This window comes from Manacus vitellinus, unplaced genomic scaffold (genome assembly GCF_001715985.3).
Source record: "Manacus vitellinus isolate BGI_N305 unplaced genomic scaffold, ASM171598v3 scaffold_2_pilon, whole genome shotgun sequence".
NCBI classification, from domain to species: Eukaryota; Metazoa; Chordata; class Aves; order Passeriformes; family Pipridae; genus Manacus; species Manacus vitellinus.
In genome coordinates, this window is record NW_021940208.1 from 20,063,236 (window position 1) to 20,087,021 (window position 23,786).

General features: G+C 38.4%; 1 protein-coding gene across 1 annotated transcript in view; it reads right to left on the minus strand.

Moving 5' to 3' along the window:
- The window catches only part of DCLK1 (doublecortin like kinase 1), a 248,821-nt gene extending 234,871 nt beyond the window's left edge, over window positions 1–13,950 (minus strand). The window contains exons 1-2 of the mRNA XM_029960882.1: window positions 13,869–13,950; window positions 369–757 (exon numbers count right to left, since the gene is read on the minus strand). Coding sequence (XP_029816742.1) covers window positions 369–744 — 376 coding nt within the window. The 5' untranslated portion in view covers window positions 745–757; window positions 13,869–13,950. The remainder of the gene's footprint in view (window positions 1–368; window positions 758–13,868) is intronic.
- Between the last annotated feature and the right edge of the window lie 9,836 nt (window positions 13,951–23,786).

Sequence of the window (23,786 nt, forward strand, 5' to 3'; positions counted from 1 at the left end):
AGAACTGAAATTCACATAGGTTTCATTAGCACCACAGACCTTGTGAAGTTTAACAGACTAAACTCTCATTGGCATTTGAACTTGCATATTTAAAAAAAAGAAGGAACAGATACAATCTGTTGCATCTAGGACTAGCAACACTAGGTTAAGACACAGGAAAAGGTCAGACACATTCAACAAGAGGGAAATAAATGGCAAGGCAATAATATTTCAAGGCATAATTTAAGATATTCACAATTCTACTCAGACCATTGAAGATCCTTCCTTTATCAATAAGAACAATACCATTACCTATTTTTGAAAGACTTAACAGATTAAACAAACACTGACTCAAACTTAACTTTACACCTCCAAATCTTACTGCTGACCTTCTACTAGCTGGTCCAAGGAGGTAATCTTCTTGGAGCCATCAATTGTGTAGATTGTTCTCACTCCCTGGGGCAGATTCACATTGTCGGACAGAGTTCGGGTCAGATCAGCCAGGAGAGCTTCAAAGGATCTAAACCGGTCAGGGGAGATGGCATAAACAATCCCTTTGAAATACCGGTCTCCATTACGATAGAAACGAACTTTCTTGGCTTTTTTCTCGGAACTCAGGGTCTGTAGAGTACGGGTTCGGTAAAAGCTGCAGTGGGCACTGTGAGTAGGGCTGGGTAAACCATTTACCCGGGACCCTCTGCCATATCTCTGCGCTTTATCACGCTCATCAAAATGCTCCAGCTCCATATCTCTCCCAAGGGACATCTTGAAGTTCAACCTAAGGGACGCACAAAAGAAGAGAAAAAGAAACTTAAGACATTTTAAGGGAGCTCACTTTGAGACAATATTACATTACAGAGGACTGTACATTACAGAGGACTACTTTCTAGGTTGAGAAGAATGTTTGAATAAAACCATGCTATATTCACATGGTCCTTTCACACATGCCATAAAACTATTATAAGTTAGACTTTTGTACACCATAGAAACATGACTCATCAAACCAAACTGCTAGTGATATGAAAACATTAGAAGTGTTTGTTCAAATTCAGTAACTCTGAAAATGAGGTGACAAACTTGAGCTACTGGAAAAAAGGAACAAACGCATCAACTTTCTACTTTTTCTCATGTTATATTCAGGTGCTATTTGAGTCTAGTCTACCTTCTAGACAGCTTGCCCCCACTGAACTCTTTGTTCCAACTTCTATATCAAGAAGTGTTGTTTCAGAAGGGCAGCCAGTCGCCAATAAATAAGCAATTAAGAACTTTTCAGATAAATAGATCACGCAGGTTGGCAATGAGAATCAGGACTATCACTTAGTGGGTCAATCCCACTGTTAAGTCCCTGCATATTTCAACCATTGGTTTCCTTACAGCCTAAGCTTTGTAATAAATTACTTCAGTTGTCCTTGTGCAAATGCTTTACACACTCTAAACCAACAGAAGGGCTCAACTGGCATGAAATTAAAGAAAAATATATGGGGGTAGAGAGGAAACTAGTATTTTTCAATGAACAAGCTACTTTAGTGCTCTGTAAGACTTGCAAGATGTATTATTGACATTCTAAGTCTAATATTCAAATTGATTAAGGCTGATATCTTTTTTTTGCCATTACCAAAGGAGGGATAAAATCAGTGTCATTGGGCAGATTAGCAATTGGTGCCTCCCATGCTTGACAATGAGAAAAACCCATCAGCCCTGACCAAAACAATCCCAGTTGTTCAATACAGTTCACATAAATAGACATTCACATGTTCTGAGAAGAAACCAGAGGAAAATACTTCTGTTCCTTTTTACAGCCAACACAAGACTAAATTCTACAAAGAGCACGTTAATCTTCACAAATAGAAGTAAAAAAATAAAATAAAAAAAAATTATCAAAAAATCATTAGGTTCAAAACACATTTATTTTAAGAGCCACCTAGATTTGCAGTTGTCTGCAGAACAGCAAAGTACAGTAAGTTTATTTATAGCACAGATACACAGACCTAATTTAGAAGTGGCCTCTCTGATTGATTTCCAATAAAAAGACAAAAAATGGCAAGCACTAGTTTTGTTTCAACCACTCATAATGATGTGACCATTAAGAAAAAAATTGTATTCAGACCAGTTGTAAAACAGTGGGAGGAAATACAGAAAAACTTACAGTTGCTCTTTGGCTTACAGAAGTTTGTATGAAACTAATGATTATACAACTGGACTCTGATGCTGCAAACCTGTAGCGGATTTGCTCAGCAACTTCTCAGAGCAGCTCATGTGCTTGACTAGCACAAGCACCTAAAGGTAACCACTGCAAATGCAGGGCCTTGGTGGAAATTATTTACCTTGCTTTGGTTACAGCTCACAACTTATTTTATTGCACTGGCACAGGATCATATGCTTACGTGTATATGCAGGATTTATACCTGGAAATACTGTAAAGGCACGTAATAAATACATGGTGCAGTATATGTTTGTGTTTTCTTATATATATAAGAAAAAAGACTAATCTATGTTTTTCCCATACACCCCACTTAATTGAAATGAACAAGAATGTTTGCTGTAGCATTTTGTTGATGTTTCTTTATAGGCTAAATACATAATATACCTTAGTGGCCACAGCTTAGGATCAAGATTGTACCGCCTCTGTTTCCATGTTCAAAAAATGATGTCACTTGTTTTAATTCATTTTCAATTACAATGAGAACCTGTTATTCAGATTTAAACAATCCCATAATGCACAATTCAGAAATTGTATCTCAAAAGCAATGATGCCTGTGCCAAGAAAAATGGATTTTTCCTTGGTCTGCTGCTGCCTTTGCTCAAACCATCTCACACACACACACACACACACAAAACAAAACCAAAAAAAAGAAGTTTAGGTGAAGATATACTTATATACTTTCTTAAGAGGCTTTCAGCTGTACCTATTTTGAATGAGAGAAGGAAGAAGTGTGAGTCACTGCCCTTTCTTCTGCACGCTTATGCTTTAATCAATAGCGCCTGTAATTCCCAATTTCGCCCTTTAAAACAGAAATAGAGCTCCCCTTTAACACCACACTCCTGCTATTTACAGAAAAGCGTGTTCAAACCACAAGGTCAGAGCAGACAAAGAAATCCTAAACAATTTGATCTGATCAGATGTTTCCGTTTGTCTGTGTATAGATATATAGTCGTATACAGGCAGATACGGAAAAACGAACGGACACACCCCTGGAAAACCACCATGCCCAACACTTCACACCCTAACATCTGTTAAAGAATTATTTATAATACAGGTGTGGGTGAGCATTTCCATGAAACAACCACACATGCCGATAAAAAAAAAATACATCACGCAAGGATGTGACTGGGACCCAGTGCAGATCATACAGATACTAAGCAGCAGGACGACTACTAGTCACTGGGGGGAGGGGGGAGCCGGGAAACATGGATAAATGCGGCAGCATTTCACGAATGAAAAAGGGGCTTATAATGCCGGGGTATGGGAAACGTGTTTGAAATCCCCCCAGCCCGCTCGAGGTGGCACCAAGCACTCCAGCCCCGCCGCGGGCTGTGCGCGGCGTGACCCGCACGGTGACCGAGCCGGGGGCGCACGGGGGAGCACCGCGCCCGCTCCCCGGGCTGCCGGGGGCTCCAGGGGCCATCCGGCCGGGATGCCGCAGGGAGGGGAGGCCGGCGGCGGGTACCGCGCCCCCGCACACGCACCGGCACACGCGCGGGGCCGCCCGGGGCCAGCGCCGCGGCGTCGGCCGAGGGCCGCGCCGCCCACACAATGGGCACAGGTGGCACGCACCGCACTGCCCCGCACCGCCGGCCACCGCGCCCCGGCGGCCCCGCACGCGGCAGCCCCACCGCGCAGAGAGAGAGGGCAGGGACGGCCGCCGGCCCTTACCTGTTCTCCGCAGCCCTGGCGGCACCTCCTCGCTCAGACTGCCGGCGGGGCGCGGAGGGAAGGCGGCGGCTCGGAATGGGAAGCGGCAGCGGAGGCTCCCCCCGGCGACCCACCCGGCTGCAGGCGCAGTAGTTGCCGCAGAAAGCGGCTCCACTGCCCTTTGTTACGCCTCCCCTGGCTGTAGCGCGCTGCTGGGGAGCCCGGGCTGCAGCTGCTTCGCCTTTCTTCTGCTGCTGCCGGTTGCTGCTGCCGGTTGCAGTGATTTGCATTAGCCCGGCCCTCATTGAAATGCGGCTCTTCACACCAGCCTCTCCCAGGCGCTCTCCAGAGGGCGGCGCCGCCGCCGCTCTCTCCCCCTCTCTGTCTCCCTCCGGTTGCGGCCCCGATCTTCCATCGGCGCTGGAGCCGCTCTGGGCAGCGCGCCCTGCCCGCGGAGCGCGGATGCCAGGGTAGCCCTCCCGGGACCAGCAGGCTCTCCTGGGGCGGAATTTCTGGTCGCACCGCGGGTAGCCGCCCGCCCGGCGCCTCCCTCCGCCCCGGGGAGACCCGGCCAGCGAGACGTGCCCGATCGGAAGATGCCGGTGCCCGAGGTAGGGCCGTGCCTGGCGGGGCCAGCTGGCCCGGCGTCCAAAAAACGCCTTGAGAAGTGATTTTACCAAATGTGTGAGTTGGCATTTCCATGAAGCTTGCCTTCAGTCCCCAAAGCCCCATGACAGGGTTTGGGTGCTGAAGGTGGGACTGATGTGGAATTTAGGTACGAAAACCAGTGAAGCCATGCTTATTCACACCACTTGCTTAGCTACAGCTGACCTCGGAGGTGACTAACATCCACAGTTGCTACAGTTTTTATGCTTAAATTTCCCAGAAGCTGTATTTGCCCGAGGGCGTCTCGGGCTTCATCTGACTGAGTCACTCCTCTTATGGCCTTAGCCCCTCCGGTCTTGGAGCATGTTTGCTAAGGCAACCTCCACACAAAAATTCAGCCATAGGTGATGCTTTCTACTCACAGGCTTGGTTGTTCTTCACTTTAATGTAAAAATCTCAGTGGTTAAAACATTCTCGAGGTGAAGGATCTGGTTCGTTGTTTGTGCAACAAAGACTTCAACTCTCTTTTTGTCAGGTAAACAGCCCATGCATAGTCCAGGGGGACATGGAAGGGAAGAAAACACAGTCTGTCCCTTCTGTTGAAGCTGCTACACTTTGAAAGAATTAAAAATGCATTAGATCAGAGAGAGGGAATTCGTCTATAACCTCATGGTTTATGGCATTCATTTGGGAAGGACAAAAGATGGATTTGTGTGTCTGTATTACGGACAATTTATATGTTTTATATCCATAAATCCAGAGACAATCAGTGGAGCAGGGACTTAAGCCCAGGGTGCCCTGCTCCCATCTATTCCTCTAATCAGAATAGAGGCTCCTGCTTAATCTGTCGGAAGGCAAATGAAGCCTTCAGTCTACAAAAAGTGTAAGACGCTCAAAAGAAGAAAGGGAAGGAGCACACCCTGTCTTTCCTTTTTCCCCTTGAGTAGTCCACATATAGGCTCTTAGGAGACAGGAGATTCCCTAAAGGAGAAAAACTAATTGTTCTCTGTCTTCATCATCCTGGAGAAGTTCTTTAATCACTAAAGTATAGAGCAGAGACAGGAGTCTTCTGGCTACACTTTTTTTATTAGGTTAGTTTTTTTTTTTTGAAAGGGAAATGAGCACCTAAAACCTTCAGAAAAACCTCTGCTCAAGGAAATAACAGCATTAAAATACCTGAACATCAAAAAGATTCAGAATTCAATGTACCACTCTGTCCTCAGCACACTCTAACCACCTAGCTTAGTATTTGTAGATCTTGTTCTAAGGAACTTAATTCTTGGTTTATGGTCAATGGGTGCAGAGTCACTTTACCATAAAGGCTGTTGTTTTTCAGATGCAAGATCCTAGAAGAGGAGCACCCCCACACTGAGTATTTCAACAGCTACATTGCTTTTTAGTCTATTGTTTTTGAAAACCTCTTGGTCTCTGTTTAACCGTAACAGATACAGTGATATTAGTAATGTCGGTACAGCCGATGGGAGAATGGAAACTAATTTAAAAATAATTCTGATAGTCTTGTAATAAAATTCTAGTCTTTAAACCACTTCTTTTGTAGGTCGACAGTCAAGTAAAATATTCATGACCATCTTAAATTATAAGAAAAAACAGGAGATCACAAAGATTAGAGTTTGAAAATACTATCATGGTTCTGACAAAGGATTGCTCTTTAACATTTTTCACTGCTATTTTGTCCAGTTCATTTTAAATGTCTCGAGTAATGGGGCTTCTTCTTCCCAAAGGAGACATCTCTTCGAAGTTGAATTCTTCCAGTTATAAGGAATTTTTTTCTGATGATCAGGTTAATGGAAGTTTCTTATGTTTCAACGCATTACTTTAGCTATAGTGCCCCGTGTTCACGTACATAATTTATTTCTCCCATTGGTGTTTACATCTCTCTAACATGTATTATTTACGTCTAGCCTAAGTGTGCAAAATATTTCACAGATGTTCAAGGAAGATCTTCACTCCAATTATATTTAAAAGCAAAGAAAAGAATACAATATTAATCAATACAAAAGTATAAACCCGGTAGGAAAGTATCTTTTAAAATGTGTTGTTTTGTTCATTTACAGTTTTGTGTCTAACATGAAGACACAACACTATAGTCTACAGTCTGATTGCTTCCGTCAAGCATGCTTACAGTGCTTTTCTTTCTAAAGCACTTTAAAATATGTTTTTTCTTTAGCTTTTTCCATTTGTTTGTTCTCAAATTAAAACAATGCCATTCTAAATAGAAATAAAACTTAAATAAAATTTAATAGAGTTTAATATAGTCACCCTGTTAACAAAACATACTGTTTTGCTAGTACAAAATTATCTTTCCTTGTTGGACAGACTTTGAAGTATTGCATTTCCTGAGCCCTTGTAATGCATCTTTATTAACCACAAAACAGTCACTTCTTAATCTCACTTTGGATAAAATAAGTAACTTGGACTTCTCATCTCTGTTATTCTTAATCAAGACTTTCAGATCTAACAGTATTCCAGCAGTGCTCTTCTGAACATTTGTAATTTTTAAGCACTTTTGTCAAACTAGAATTGGATACAGTTATGTCACCACTCAACACTCCTGTATCTGAAGGATATACCAAATGCCTTGGAACATTGTTCTGGGAGCTTCTCTTTAGATGGCTAACCACTGTGACCCTTAAATCCTTTTCAGAGTCACTGCTTTCCAGGACACTGTCTCCAGTCTTCTAAACGTGACCTACATTCTTTGTTCCTACTGAATGACCTTGCATTCAGCTGTCTCAAAAAGCATGTTCAAATGATCCCGGCTTACTAAAGGATGTCAATTTCCCTGCAGAAAAACTGGTTTTTATTTGCATTATTTAGTGCTTTATGCATTTGATGTCATCTGTAAATTTTACAGTTAATGCTGTTAAATATTTCTTCGGATCACTCATAAATTTATGTAGTAGCAGAGGACAGCATTTTCTAAAATGTGGGGCTCAATCCCCCAAGGCAGCGGTATCAAGGATGTGTTTATAGCTCATTCCACTTCATGTCAGGGAGGCACTCAGCTCTTAGGATGCCAAACCGGGCCAAGGGAACTGGTGCTAGTGCCAGTTCAGCAAACAGTCTGTGCCAGCTCCCAGCAGGGATCTGAGCAACTGGAGCAGCACCAGCCAGCTGAGTACTGCAGAGGTGTGGGGTGGGGTGGTGGAGTCCTGGCACCAGCCACACGTTGGGAAGAACTCGCTTATGAAAAAGAACAGAACTATATGAATTCCTCCAGATTACCCAGGGGATGATGATTAGCTGTTTATGGTTACTTTTGCAGATCTTCTATTTAGCTGGTTTTTAATTAATTATTATGTGTTACGCTGATTTTGTATAATGCTAATCACTCTAATTAGATTGATATACTGCTGTGTGTCTGTGGCTTTACAGAAGGATATGTCAATGTAGTCATCTTTATCAATCATATTCAACAATTTCACCCAGCCCAATTTGACATGCTCACTGTCACTAATTACACAATCATTTTCTGTATTGATGGCATCACATATCAGGCCTTCAGTTGTTTTACCCGTTAGTGATTCCAGCATAGATAGAATTATATAACCAAGATCATATTTTTATGTTGTTCAAATGTAACCCTAGCTTTATCCATATTTTTAATACTTCTTTAGCATCCTTCTGTTTTCTGAATAGCAACATTAAATGTTCAGGCAGACCAGTAATAATTTCTTTTTAAAGTACTCATGTATGAAAAATTATTTGCATATTATTTTAGGCAAAAGCATATTACATTCCTGACTAGGATGGAACCACATTATGCATACATGATGACCACATTATGTTCTGAATCATTACTGACAATTTCAACTCTTCTAATAACAATCCTATCATTTTTTCTAGGATTAATTTTTAGTCACAGTATATTTTTTTAATTCCTCTTTCTCCTTTGTATTTCTGGCTGTAAAATTTCTCACTGATAATTTGTCATATATCTGTTGTTGATATTTCACTTGTCCAAACTTACTTGTCCAAAAAATGGGCAAAAGAAAAGCTTTTGCTATATTTCTCTTCAGTGGTAAAACCATTCAATGTTAAAGACTTTTTTTGCTCATTTATTGGTTTGTAACTGACTTCTTCAAGAAATTCATCTTTTTAGACTACAAATCGAGAGTTAATTCTCTTTGCATACAGCAGATCTAATTACTTGCTGGTCATTGGATAAAACATTCTTAAAGTTATTTCTACATGTTTGCCCACTAGAAAGAGGTCCCATTATAAAGTGAACACATTTAGTATTGGAAAATTATCTCATTTCACTTTCTGATATTCCATCAATATTTTCACTACGTCAACAAAAGACCTTCAACATGGTTTATCAAACTTATGTCTCTTATTTTTCTTTCAGATATTGTTGAGATGTTTCAAATATTACTATTACTGTTTCAGGTATTATTAAGGACGTGTTTAAAGAGCTGTTTTTCTGATTTGATTTTCTTGCCTATATTGGTTAACAAATTGAACCTGTAATTTGGGATTATCAATTATAAATGAAACATGCATGTGGCAGGTCAAATCCTACCTGTGAAACCACTCCATGCATCTCCAAAATATTCTCCATTGCCATGTAGTATAGAAAGATATATATCTGAATAAACTGCTCCTATAATCTTTCTCTTTTCCAGGTTGCCAAGAAGCTGAATTAGAATAATTTTGAAGAGCAGAATCTTAATTTTTGCTCATCTTTGGTTCAAACTAATTAAAGTGAATTGATATTCTTTGCTGACTGGTAACCTTTAGCAGCAGCATTTTAAATAATTTAGAATATGTATGTCAACAATAACCTTAACTCAATCTTAGTTGTATTCACATGCTCTAAGCTGAAGATTTCAGAAATGTTGTTTTCATTTGGAGAGAAAGCTGGAATGTTTTATGAATATAAATACACAAACTGGTTTTTTGAATGACCTAAGAAGAGCATATGTAGTAGTTTTGTTTACCAGTGTTCAAAAAGTAAGTTAGGGGGGCTAGGGTTGGAACAAAATTTTTACAAATATTACTTTTAAAAAGGACCTACTTCCCAAAAGGATTTAGAGGGTGACATATTTCACCAACTATTGGCACTTTTTAAGTAAATCCCCAAATAATTTTTTTTTGCAATGTGGGTTTGGTCAGTCAGAAGAGGGTTGGAACATCACAGTAGCTGAGGCAGGATTTTAGGAGGAGGAGAAGGGATACACCATAGTGAGGAGCCCCGAAGAGAAGATACAAGGACTCGCTGAAACAACATCTCAGCCTTGGCCATATTGATCATCATCACTGGTCTACTCTGGCCTCAAATCAGGAGGCCTGGAGACACACCATCTGTAACACTGTTGCTTCTTTTGAGAACGCATGCAGGATCACTCTCGATGAGGAAAGACAATGCAGAAAGAATCGTGTCCTGCAGAATATACCACCTAAGGAGTCTTTCTCCTGTGCCTTTTGCAACTGGATGTGTCTATCTCGCATTGGCCTCTTTAGCCACCAGTGCACTTGAAGCAAATGTGGGTAGAGTCCTTCCCAAATCTTTGTTCGTGAAGCCTGGCCATGAATTGTGACTCTTGTGGTAACATGGCTCAAGGTAAAATCACATCAAAGTATAATATTCCATAGTCATCATAGATTGTGTCAGGGATGCACAGATAACCAAATTAGTATGCACAAAGGAAAAAGAATGAAAGTTAGAGACTCTTTGAGATAAACTAAACCGAAAGACAACTAAACATAACTGAAAGTCTTCTCACCTTCCCCTGAAGAAAGAATTTAAATGCCTAAAAGTGTACTCAGACTTTAGAAACCTAAATACAAAACTGAAATCGGCCAAACACAATACCCTTTGGGACAGTTCCAGGTGCCTCCAGTTCTACTGCACCAAACTAGAATTACCCAAAAGTTCATTAAAAACTTCAGCCAGTTTAAATGACAATAATCTGGAATGATTCAAAATGAAATATCTTCAGGAGTGGCTGTTTTAGAATTACTTGTTAGAAAACGTAAGGCAAAAGCTCTGGGCTGGGGTAGGTTGATGTTTGCTCTAATTTTAAAATTCTCTTGATTGTCAGCTTAGTCAGAAATAAGGTCATTGTTATCTATATGGTAACTATGTTTAGGTGGGGAAATTAATGAGGTTTAGAAGAAAATAGGGTAGCTGGCTGATAATTCTTCTTCTGCTTGTCCCTGTGATTATATTTGGAAGGTTTAGGTGCAGTCAATGTGAAATATATTCACATATAGCCTTACACAAGAATTTTGATAAAAAGAGGCTATTGCAATTAATAGCCATAAAGAACTCAAAGACAATTTTTAAGATTACATTCAAATCATTGTGGATAGGAAGGAAAGTAGTATTAAGAAAGCTAATCCACATGGTCTTAGTTAGTAACAAAGCAAAACCTAGTTTGCCGTGAAAGTGGAATTCAGAGTCCACTGTTTTGAATAACTAATTAATTTTGCTTTAGTATATGAAAGTTTAGTGTAAAATATCCCTTGAAAATTTATGAAGGGCTGTTTTACACAAACAGAATTACAGCTCTTTAAAGAACCTTAAATCATGCATGGTTTAAGTTTGTGAAGCTTCAGTAATGGAATTTATTGTGGAAAAAGCAGTATTTCTTTAGGCTTAATGATTAATTTATGATAGTGACAATAGCAGTAGATCATGACAATAAAATTTATCTTTTTTTTCTTCCTTTTTGGGTGACGTAGGCCTAGGGGAACTGCCTCCAAACAATTATTCTTGTTTTGTTTCCTCAGTTTAATTTTATCAGTTATTACATTTAGAATTATCTAAACAACAGAAAACCTACTTCTCAGTTTAAAAAATTGGCTGTTTTTTGATGCTCTGGAATGCCACTGTGGAAGGAATCAGACATTAAATAGATATGTGGAACTTCTATGGAGCCAGAAGCTCTCACAGAAGCTAGTTTCAACCATTTTTCAATCTTGTTAATTACACAGTTATCACAGAAGAGGAAGATCTTTTCTGTTCTTTCATTGGTCAGGTTCCTTTTCAAGTATCTCTAATTCCTTAATTATATGTCCATTGTAAGAGATCTCTCACAGTGATGTCAACATTGCCACGGTAAATTGAGGTTTCCCTGTAAAGCCAGGTGACAAGCTTAAGCACTAATTTCTCACTCGGTAACACTGCTGTCTAGTGTGATGGTAATATCTCACTTTTCTAAGCAGTAAGTTACTTTGGGAGTTGAAGAGTAACCCATGTCAAGGTTGCAGGGAAAGCTTCAGCTAAGCATATTTTTGGTCACTGACTTAATTTATCCTCTGTGGAATCTCACAGTTCTCTTATCCCTCAGTCAGTCTTGGAGCTGAAGTACTCTGTCATCCATAACTTACTGAAAAGGTTGGATGAGTTTGAGTACCTTTGGGTATCCAGTAGACCTGTGAAGTGTCACACAATTAAAGAGATCCTGCCTCTCCTCTTTATCTCTTTCTGTACCTCATGCATTCATGCAGCATAATACTTTGCTTTCCTAGTCTATCATGTTCCTCAGATGACATCCTAGCTCTGCAGTTACTTCCTTCCCTCCCTTCCTCCCCCTGCTCAATCACATGTTATAAGGTGCCAGACACATCCCACACCATAAACCAATCTGTAGTGCTCTCCCATCCACAGAAGAAGATAATTAAGGAATGTATGAAGTATGGTGTGCTTTGCAGAAGAAATAAAGCTCTTAGAAAGATCTTTTTTAACAAAGAAAACAATCTAAAGATATGTTTATATTCCTTTAAGACATACAATTTTGTGATGGTCATCTACAAAGTCTCGTTTTCATCAAAATATACCAGAAGTGTTGACTATGTCTCAGTTTTGTCCTTGAAAACTCAATTTGTCTTACAGGGTCCTTTTTTTACCCTGCTATCATTCTTCCAGCCTGTGTTCTCAAGCTATGGCTCTTCTGGCCTTGTCTTCTCAACTAGAGTTTTCAGGACCTATGGCTGTGGCCATTGACCCTTAACAGCTTATATGTTTGTTAGAATACTTACATTGAGAAAATTTCTTTTCTGCCTGTTTCCTCAGGCACGGCGCTGCCAGATCACTCCGAATATAGCAAATATCCCTTTAACCAAACAATACACCTAATCTCTCTCAGAATAGCTCTAAATTTAACATGGTCATAAAAAAAAAATGCTGCTAGGGATTCATCTCATAGACCTGCTGCTATTCTCTTGCCTACAAAATAAAAGACTAGTACACCATCTTAATTGTGCCAAATAATTATGAGTTACAATCAGAGACTCTTAAGATACATTTACTCCAGAAGCTGAAGGGAGCATATGAAAAGGGGAGGGAATTAAAATGAACTTGATAATAAAGCTGAGATTTTTCCTTACTATGCATGTTACCATGTCAACCTGAGTTATGCAGCATCACATTCAAGATCTATTCAAGACCCCTTCAAAAGCTTAGCAACTAACCAGGATATTATAGATGGATTTTCAGCTGATTTTGACATCTTTTGCATGATAAATGCTTCTTAAACACATTCTTTTTCTGGTTTAATATCAAAAACAACTGAGCAAATGTTTAATTATATCCATGCAGATGGTTTGTTATGTAAGAGATAATTACTTGTCCCACTTTGAAAGTACTAAACCATGCAGAAAACATGAGGCTCAGTCATTTTAAGATGTCAAGTAACTTAAGTATTATTTCTTACACATAGCAGAGGAAAAACATGAAACCTCAATATCCTCTATGTGTATGAGTTTTGATTGTTTAATGAGGATTCTTTTAAGTTATTATGTGAATATTTCCTCTGTTCCCTCTTAGCATCAGCATAGCTTTCCACTGCTGTTTGGCCTTTTGTTGAAAACTGAAGCAATGTAAAATTTGACAGCTAATCTTTCAGAAAATGCACTTTTCTTTTTTCTAAAGTACTTAAGTATATATAATGTCTTTATGATTCAAAATATTTTACAAATGTTTTGAGGAGTATTAGTTCTAGTTTTAGCATCTTAGATTTGAGCATTGTCTAAGCTAGTACACAGCAGAAGTTGGTAGATAGAAGCTGTTAAAAAATTATAACTTTTTTACACATTTCCCATGTTAGTTGAGCTATTTAAGTGTTTTGAGGAACAAAAGATGCAAAAAAATATGCCTCAAAACTAAAATAAAAATATCAGCCTGAAATAGTTTAAATTTGCATTCTTAGTAAAGAACCTGGACTTCTTTTTTTGTAGTAAAACACTGTATTAAACCTGCAAAAGGGAATAAACCCAGAAGTGATAAATGCATTGCACAACACCATGATAATCACTTAGCTAGATGAAAGTCACCAATAATGGTGGTTAAGCAAAGTTTATCATCAGTTGTAGAAAGTTCCCTCACTTTTAAGACAGATTGCTAAAAAAACTGTTCCCAGAGCAGCAGAACAAATGGAGTTCAATCAGTAGAACATCTTACCTGCATTGATTCTTTGATGTCCAATGGTGAGTGAGCTTCTTGATCTTTTCCTCAGCACAGACACAAATACCCTTTCCCTCTAGCCAGCTGCCTCTCTTCATAACATTTTAAGGAATTCAAGGTACTTGAGCTCTCTCCTCTTGTCCAATTTGATTACAGTTTCCAGTGGCTGCATGTGAGGAGGAGGCAGCTGAATGGATTTGCTCACCAATGGTAGCAGGCTGGCAGTGATCCTCCAGAGAGTGTGTGTAGTCTCTGTTGGGAGAATGGACGGCCCACACCTTTACACTGCCAAAAACATGTTGAAAGTTCAGGTAGGTACTCAGTTTGACAGTATTTCTCCATACTTTTGAGGAGCTCATTTTTAATTGAGCATTACTGAATTTTCTGAGTTTCGTATCTTTAGCTGAACCAGTGCAGAAAACTTCTGTCTCAGCAAATGTCTGACAGACAGATCCATTTATGTAATCCCTGCATATTCCTTGGCCAGCTCGGCATGTTCCCCAAACGCCCATAATCTCAGCAAGAAAATTGTCTTCTTATGCTACTTCATATTCTGTAATGAAAGTAGGACTACAGAATAATCGACACTCCCCTTTGGTTTACTTCTGTAACATCTGCAGGCTGATAGCATGCAGGACCATAACCATACTGCCTAGTTACTAGTTGCTCAAAGATGTAACTCCTAGACTATGCTTTCCAGGGATCCTGTATTTTATCTAATCCCTGGTGATGCTGGATAGAGAAATAGTCCAGCAGACAGTGGGTATCTGAACCCAGGAAAAACCCATGACTTGCGTTGTTTTCTGCTTTCTCCCCTTTCTCTGGCAAATGGAAATAGAGAGCAAGAGGGAGAAGGAAGCAAAGGGAAAAGGTGGATTAGAAAGAAAGAAAAAGAATTATAATCATAATTACTTTTCACTTGTGTGACTAGTTTTGAAAAACGTACCTATAGCAAAATTTGTGCTTTTGACAGGCTTATGAGATAAAAATAATATTGTTAGAAGTTGATAGTGGTATTTTGCAAAGGAGCTGAAGTGACCCTACACAAACAAAGGCTGAACTCCATAGTAAGGTGAATCCTTGAATATCTGGAATGAAAAATGCTTCTTCCTCCTTTCTCATTCAACAGGGATTGCTTTATTGTTGTTGGACATACAAGTGAGTCCTTCAGCTTCCCCATAGCCACATACTGTATAGTGCAAAGCTGGAAGAATTGCCCTAGTTTCTGCACCATTTCTGTGGTTCTGTCTGTGTAGGAAGCCATGAAAACCGCAGGAAACAACATTGTAATAGCGATTTTCCTGAACTCCCTGCAGAGTTTTTGGTGTTCGTACTTTTTCATTCTCAAGCTAGAGAGGAGACACAAAGCTTCTGAGTGAGAAAGGATAAAACAAGCACAAAGCTGAAGGAAGAAAAAAGAGGAAACAAAGTCAAGATAGGCCTTTAGAACGTATGCTGCAGGTTATAGTATTATGACTGTGTCTGATGATATTATATGTGTAAAAAGACACCAATTTAATCAGTAGGAATGTGTGCTCTTATGTATATCTGCTATCATATGCTCTCACATCTATCTTCAAGTTAAAATGAAAATTGTGGTTATAGGTTTTAAAGAGCACTAACTACGACCCATGTTGGGTCAGTCCCATTTATATTTCACATGTGCCGTCTTGAAACAACAAAGTGCAGTGTATCTTCCAAACTCAAGAAAAGCAAGTTTATGAGATGATACCCTAAACAAATTATGTATATGATTTTTTGTTATAAGAAAGTATTACTTAAAATCTCTCCCTTGGGCACATAAGGAGTCACAGAACACTTTCTCACAAGTAGAATCCAGCAGAACAAAAGCTGAACAGGTATATTCCTGAATGTATGAAAAGTTAGATATGGGTATGTGCTGAGAATTGAGGGACTGCATAGCCATACAGCAAAGAGGGGGTGATTGCCACGTGGGAGCTGAGAGGAAGAAACAGGCTGCTGTGTTGAAAACTGAGGGGGAGAATGGTTATATAAAGATGAAAGACGAGGTACTGCCTACAAGCCTGATATAAGAAGATATACTTTGGGGACAATCAGTGATAATGAGAGAGAAACAGGAAAAGAAAAGGATAGATACATACGCTCATGCACACACATCAGACACAATGTAAAATAAGACGAGGGAGGTTAACTGCTTAGTGTTTGTACAGATATGTTGTATATCCTAGCCTCTCCATCCTTTTTCTTATGAGTTTCTTATATATCCTTTTTTCTTTTCCTCTTGCATACAAGAACAAGCTAAAATTCAAAGGAAAGCAAATTGCCTTGTTTGGGGGGTTTTGGTTTGATTTGGTTTTAAATTGAAACATGATACAACATCCTTAAAGGAAATGTAGTCTATCCCAAGCAATCACAAATCTACCTTTCAGAGAGCCAGGGTTAAATCTACACCATATATAATATAGGTGCTGTTTGAGAGGTACAGCCCATTGGTTTCTCAGGGCTTTCATTTGAAAATGTTTTCCATGGTGTGATTTGTGCAATACTTGCAAGCATATGCTTACCATCTACACAGTCCTAAAGAAAATACTGCCATTTGTTTTATGGTTCAGTATATTGCAATGGTGGCCCTTTGCCTGTGGCTGCGATACAAATGGCATATAAATAATCCCTAAAAGCTGAGGGGGGATGTAATGGGCCATTGGATACAAGATATCGTTTTTCTTCTTAGTCCCAGTTTACGTTGTATTCAGGGAATTCTTGCTCTTGCAATTATTAGGTTATGTATAGAGTATTAAGGCATTTACAAAATTAACAGTTCTCTTACACTAACAATTGGAAACTAGTATTAGTTAATCAGACCAGTAGCCTGTGGAAATAAGTACTGTGTGATAATGGGAGAAAGGGGTATATCTGAACATTCATCTCTGCCTCTGACTACGAAGCTCTCTGGAAACCCTGTAGTGACATAATGCCCAGGCATCAGCAAAGAGAACACAGCTGTGTCTTGTCATGACCAGCAGAAGGCAAACCCTTTAACCTTTCGGTGACACAGCTCTGAGTTAAAGGACTCAGTACAGAATCGTGATACCAGCTCTGCCTCAAATAATGTCAGACAGCATCTTCTCAGCTTAGTTTCTACCCTGGATCCTCCTAAAGCCTTAATCCTAAAGCTTGTCTTTCACCCTGCTGTGCCTCTGTGGTCCTCAGAGACTGTTTAATTGCCTTTTACCTCTATTATCCAGATAGAATATATCAGTGAAGTATTCATATGGATCTTTGATGGCAGGCTCAAAGAGTCTCTGCTGCCTTCTTTGCAGACATAGGTCTGCAATAAAACACAATAAAATGAAGAACAGTGATGATAGGCTCTGAATATTGTCTTACTTTACCCAAAAGGGCCAAATGAAAACCAAGTAGGAAATGAAAATTCCTCCCCCATCCCTAAGGGTTTTTGTTACAGTCCTTGGTTATGAAATTGCAAGGACTGGAGGGTTTGTCTGTAATTGCATTACAGATTTCTATGAAGTATCTTTATAAGATCATTGCTGAATGTTTTCTTTCAAAGACTGGTTTTGAAAGAGAGGTGAGGAGATCTGTTTTATGGTCAATGCTTTATGTTCATGTCTAATGTTTCACGTTTTATCTTGACCACAGCAGCAAAAAGGTATCATGAGACTGAAGATGTCTGGGAAGTAGTATTTCTGTTGATCACATTAATTGTAAAATAAAATCAAGTCAATTCTCTTTAGATTTGAAGCATCTTCCTCAGTAACTACAGCTATTGATGTTTCATCTTTAGCAAGTGATAGAAGGACTGCGTACGTGGGGAATCGGTATCATGAAAACGTTTGTTTTCTAAAAGTAAACAAAGAAGTAGTTTCTAAATTCCTAAAAAGAGAGAGAGAAACAGAGAACAAATATTAGAGGGGTGAGATGAAGAAGGTATCCAAAACAACAGCTGAGCATGGGTGACCTAGACTGACTAATACAGGACAGATAATGCAATTATTATCAAAAAACCCAGAATTATGATTTAGCAGTACCTTTACCTATATGCTGACTGAAGTATGTACTTAAGGCCCATAGAAATCAGTAAACCTAAGTACTTACTTAAATCTCTGCCTTTAATTAAACCATAGGAATCATGGAATTTTACTTTGTTTAGAAATAACATAAAATAGTGTGCAATAGTAGTTTTAAGAAAGTGCTAGGGATTGAACAAAAAAGTGTAATTATGTAAGGAAAGATTGTGCTGCTCAAACCTGTAAGAACAGCTCTTGTGAATGAACTCAGCTTCTCTAAAGCACAGCCAAGTTCACAGAGTGGAAAAGCTGTGCTGAGCTGTTCATCTTAGATTTGCACATTTACGTTAAAGAAAATCTCACCCTGATTCAGCGTATTGCTAACAGTGGCAAAATTCTTAATAATTTCAATGTTTGCAGGGGCAGTAGACATTTGGCATATGAGTGAAACCTGGAGATGGATATAACAAAATATAGTTTAACTGAACACTATTTCCCAAGATCAAAAAAGCATCCATTTTATTATAGGTAAGTATTATGAACACAAGGGACTGACTAATAGTCTTTGAAGTCACTGGACTGCAGATATTTTTATTTAGAGGTCATGGTGGAGCAGGCCTATATACCAAGTTGTCTTGCTCACTCATACTCTGAACATGGTTTGGGACCCAGTCCAAAGAAGACCTAAGTACATGATTAATCACTGAGACCCAATGAAGCTATTTGCATTAGAAAAGTAATGTATATGCAGAAGTGTATGCCAAAGACAGGTATTTAGACTTTTCGAAAGATTTTTGTGGCATGATACATAGTAAAGTGTTTGGATACCTCAGCAAAGTACAAAACCCATGAAATACACATGGGAACAAAGCACACATTTTTTGTGCAGGAAGGTGCAGTGGTGGACAAGTTCTGCTGGTTTTGCTTGGTGCCACTTATACGGTTGTGAGATTGCCATCAGTTGCCTGAATAATTGGTAAAGCTTAGTTTCTCTTGCTGTACCCACATTGTTAAATGCATTCACTACAGCGACATCCCTGACCCTGCCCTACATGGTGCTGGATGGCTTATGTCCACACTCAAACAATCTGGCTGCACCCACACTGGCCCTGGGCTTTCTTCTCAAGGACCTATATGGTGCCCTGGCTGCTGAGAAAAATAATTGATTTTTAATAGCTTGTCTATTCTATTTGAAATTGTCTGAAAAAATATGAGGATCTTGTTTCAAACTATCAAGAGCAATATTTGTATAGCATGAAACAGAAACCATGTATTACCTGTTTTGGTGAGACATGTAAGGCTGCCTGAGCCAGCAAAACCTACTGAGAGTGGAGTGGAAGAATGTAATGCAGAAATTTTAGCTTGTGCAAGGTAATATCATCTCTGGAGAATGGTTTTTAGCCTGAATTATCCCTAGAACTGTGCCTAGACTTTGTTTTGTGGGGAACTAAATGTTTTAGTCTAAAGTAGTGCTTACCGCTGGACTAATGCGTACAGTATTGACGATCAGGGAGCTGAGACCCAGAAGACAATGGAGGGACTAAAATATTTGGTAGCTATGAAGTACCCCTTGAGAATAGGTTATGAATACTCAATTCTCCATTAACCATTCAGAGAGTCTAATAGCTCTCTAAAAAAATATAACCAAGTCACCTGCAAAAAATGACAATATGAATCTTATTGCTTTTCCTCATTCCACTACTGCCAAATAAAATGCTTTTTATTTGGCAATATCTCTCTGACAGTCTCCCTCTAGTATTAAAAATAAATGCATTTAAAAATTATTTTGCCATCCCCTCTTATCACAGGCTAAGGCTGACTTCTAACAAGAAACACAGTTTTAAAGTAGTAAAACTCAATGGCTTGCTCTAAATTGATTCCAGTTGTTTCCATCTTTCCTTTGACATCAGCCACGTCATTTGGATTAACCACTTAAGTGGCCATTGGTTCCAGGTTTCAGCTTCACTGATTCTGTAATTATAAGAGGTTATGTTTTGTCTCCTGTTTTGAGAAGTAAAAAAAATTAATTATTCATACAAGTAGGTGTGAGGAGCACAAAAGGGTATATATGAGCTGGGTATTGGGAGATCCACCCTTGACTCAATTCAAAGCTGTATGAGACCCAAGAAGGGGTCATAAAAAAGGTGGAAGGTGAAAAAAGTTGTTTGTCCTTTGGGCATCTGAACCCTTCCATATGAGTTTGTGCTTCCCGGGAAGTACATATGGGGAACAAAAATTCTTGAAACAGGCTGCAAAGTTGGGTGAAATGAATGTCATCCTAAGTTTCCAGACCTCTGTATGTTTCAGGTATGAGCCATGCTGGAGTATTTCACCTGTGCTGCTGGACATGCAATGACACAGGGTATTACGGATATGCACAGAGAGCACTGCATGCCAAAGAGAAAAGATCGTCAACTTCAGGGGTGTTTGATAGGCAGCTGTGTAGGGAGTTGCTGGCATAAGAATTTCTTGCTTTACTCCATATACTCAATGAGAGGAGAAAACTGACTAAAAAACCACCGTGATCTGTGAGAAAATGAGCTGCAGATTACAGCAGATTACAACATATTTCAATCTACTGGGTAGATTACAGAAAAAAAGTACTAAGATACCTTTTTAACTGCATACCACAGGTGTAGAAGGACTGTAGTCTTTGATCCTCTATTTCACCATAATGTAAAAAAATTAAATTTAAAAAAAAAATCTTCAGGCTCAGAAGCATTGAAATATAAATATTTCCTGGCATATTAGAACTGTGATCTTATTAAAATTCATATTTTACAAAATAGGTTTTGTGAATGAAGAGCAAATTTAAATCACATATTTCAAAGTTACTGAAAATTTATTTCCTAATGGAAAGTTTTATTATCAAGTTGACTTTTTTAGCAGAACAAGGCCCCATCAGAGAGTAAAAATAATTTGTTTTATAAAGGGAAGTTCTAATATAGTTACTCTGGAAATCTTCAGAAAGTAGTAGAGCACTATATAAAATTATCTGGTTTAGAAACTAAAATTTATGGGTTTAGTATGCTAGATGATACTGGGAAAAGTTTCAAGAGGTAATTGATTTGTTTCAGTAGAGTTCTAAAATAAGTTCCATTAGATCAAACAGTATTTATAGAAAACACTCAAACAAAACAATTTCATGGCAAAACATTATTATGTATTACACAGCACTTTGTGACCTTCTATGCTATTAAGACCTGTTTGAAAATTGTGTTTTCCATAGATTAAATCTCAGATAAATGAAGCTGTTCTTGAATAACTTAAAAAATAATTTAAAGAGTTGGTTTTTCATGTCAGATCTTCACTATAGGGAAAAAAAGTATCTAAAGATTTATTTACTGGGTTATTCAGCACATTCAGGAGTTATTGCAGTCACAAAATCAAGAATGGATCGGGAACAAAATCAGGTAATAAGGAGTTAAGTTGTATATGATAGCATTCAACCTCTAACCTTGTGACCAGTAAAATATCTGTATTTTGGATTAATTCAGAATTGAAAAAAAGTGGAATAAATTAGGTGGCTCAAGATGCTAATTCTCATGTAACTAATACCAGGTTTGGATTACAGATAAGGCTGTAATTGAGATTAGCAGAACCCCTACATTTCTTACATTCCTCCGTTGTAGTGTTCCTTAACAAGAGCTTAGCTTTGTTTCTCAGTAAGTCAGATCTATGTAAATGTGGTTCCACAGAGAAAAGAACAATTTCACCTTTGCAAAGGAAAATACGTAAACAATGAGTAGCATAACATTGTTACGTGATTTAAGTATTAGACAGTAAAAGCTCACTGAATCATATACAACAATCTGGCTGAGCTTCATCAGTCTGAATTTGGCCTATTGCTTTTGTCTAATACCCTATACATTTTTGGCTCTGTAATATGCACTTTGAAGTTTGCAGTGTAATAGAGATAGAAAAATAGTTGGATAATTAATTAATATTTGGTAAGCATTTGTTTATTCCAAATGTTTTGGTTGTATAAAACAATTTAAATTTAATGTTCAGTGCAACAGGTTAATTGTCTGAATTGGCAATAAATCATGAAGATCTTATTTTTTTAACAAATTTTTCAGCACAACAGTGATTGTAGGTATCATTTTCTTCACACAAATCTTTAAAAAAGTGTGAGAAGTATGTAAAAGCTTTGAAAAACATGAAGACAGAAAGATAGAAGAATAATACAGAATTAACTGGGCAACAAAATTTTCATTTGAATAAAATATCTCACAATAATACATAAGACCATACAGGGTAAATCCTTTCTGCTGTCTCAGATTGCCAGCCCATTCAGAAGCAACTCTTTGAGAATATCCTACTAATTCTGTTTTCAGGGACTCCATGCAGGAGACATGAAAATAAATCTCAATATTGCTGACTATGGTCTGCAATATTGCAGCAATAAAAGATCTAAAAAGCCCCATCAAAATGCGACAAGGAATAGATTTGCTCAATTGTATTGGATCCACATGCACTGGCATGCTGTGTATGACAGATGCACAAGCATACTGTACATACGTGACTCCCACATCTCTGACTGGTGTTACCATATTGCCTCACTTATACACTAACAGAAAGGAAAAATGTGTCCACTCAACTGTGTTCAAGAATTTGATTAAACTGATTTTAAAATACAGATTATGTTCAGATTAACCTTCCATCCTGTGTTTGAGCCAGAATCTAGATTGTCTTCTGTGCTCTTCTGACCTATGTGATGATTTTCACAGGATTCAGTAGTGACAACACTGTGTATTTGTAGATTATCTTCAGATTCCATTTTGGTGACTTCTGGAAGAATCTGTCTCCCAACTGTGCATGAATCTGCCAATTCCTTGCATCAGCACTGATAGTCCACAAGCAATGAAGTGAGTCAAACTAATTAGGAAATGTTTTGGGTTTTTTTAAATTCTTCATTTGGATTCTAAGTTATTTTAGATACCTGATTGCTCTTAGGCATGTCACAATATTCTCAGACAAAACAGACAAGGCTTTCACCACTGTAAGATGAAATTTGATCAAATATTTATGAGTCACTTAAAACTTCTATGTGATTATTTGCTTCACTTACACATTTTTATAAGTTAATTGTTCTAGTGTCTTTATTACATTCTGACAATGCACAAGAACTATGTGAAATTGTTTCAAATCAATAGTGAATTCAGTGTGTCAAACTGGTTAGTGGTTGTTATTATGATTTTATATTCCACCTGAACTCAACTGTTTTCCAATACATTCTATGTATTATTTTACAGCAAAACTTCAGAGACTTTTTAGCTGCTGAAAGCCTCTTGCAAATTCATTCTGTTTTGACTGGAAGACAGGATATCAGCAGGGGATGACTAAAAATTAGCAATAACAAAAAACCTGTTTCCCTCTAGGAGACTCGGACTCAGCTGGAATGCAGACTTCTCCTTGGATGGGAATTTTTAATTATGTAGAAAGAATAATTGCATAAGGGAGAAAACAAATAACTAACAACTGATTTCGCACAACAATTGCAGAAAGTCATCTTGATTACTTTCAAATAGAAAGTAATTATTATAATATTTCAGAATATAAGCAATAAACTACTTTTTCAGGTACTCTTTTCTGTTTCCTAGAATAAAACACCCCAATGTGATTGTGTCACTTAAGCTTTTGTAAAGGGAAGAAAGTCCTCCGAATGTTCTTATGCATATTGTGATTAGATTATGGAAATGTCAGTCTTCGCACAGGTAACTGGTGTGTGGAATTCTTCAGGATTGAAAGGAAGAGGGAAAAAAAAGCCTAGATAGTCTGCCTTCACTATAATCACGTGTTTGTAAACAAATGGTACTATTCTGATTTAAAAAAGTTGACTGGATGACAGAGCTACATCCAGCACAGAACTTAATTGAAGAAACGGGACAACAGCTGTTAGAACTTC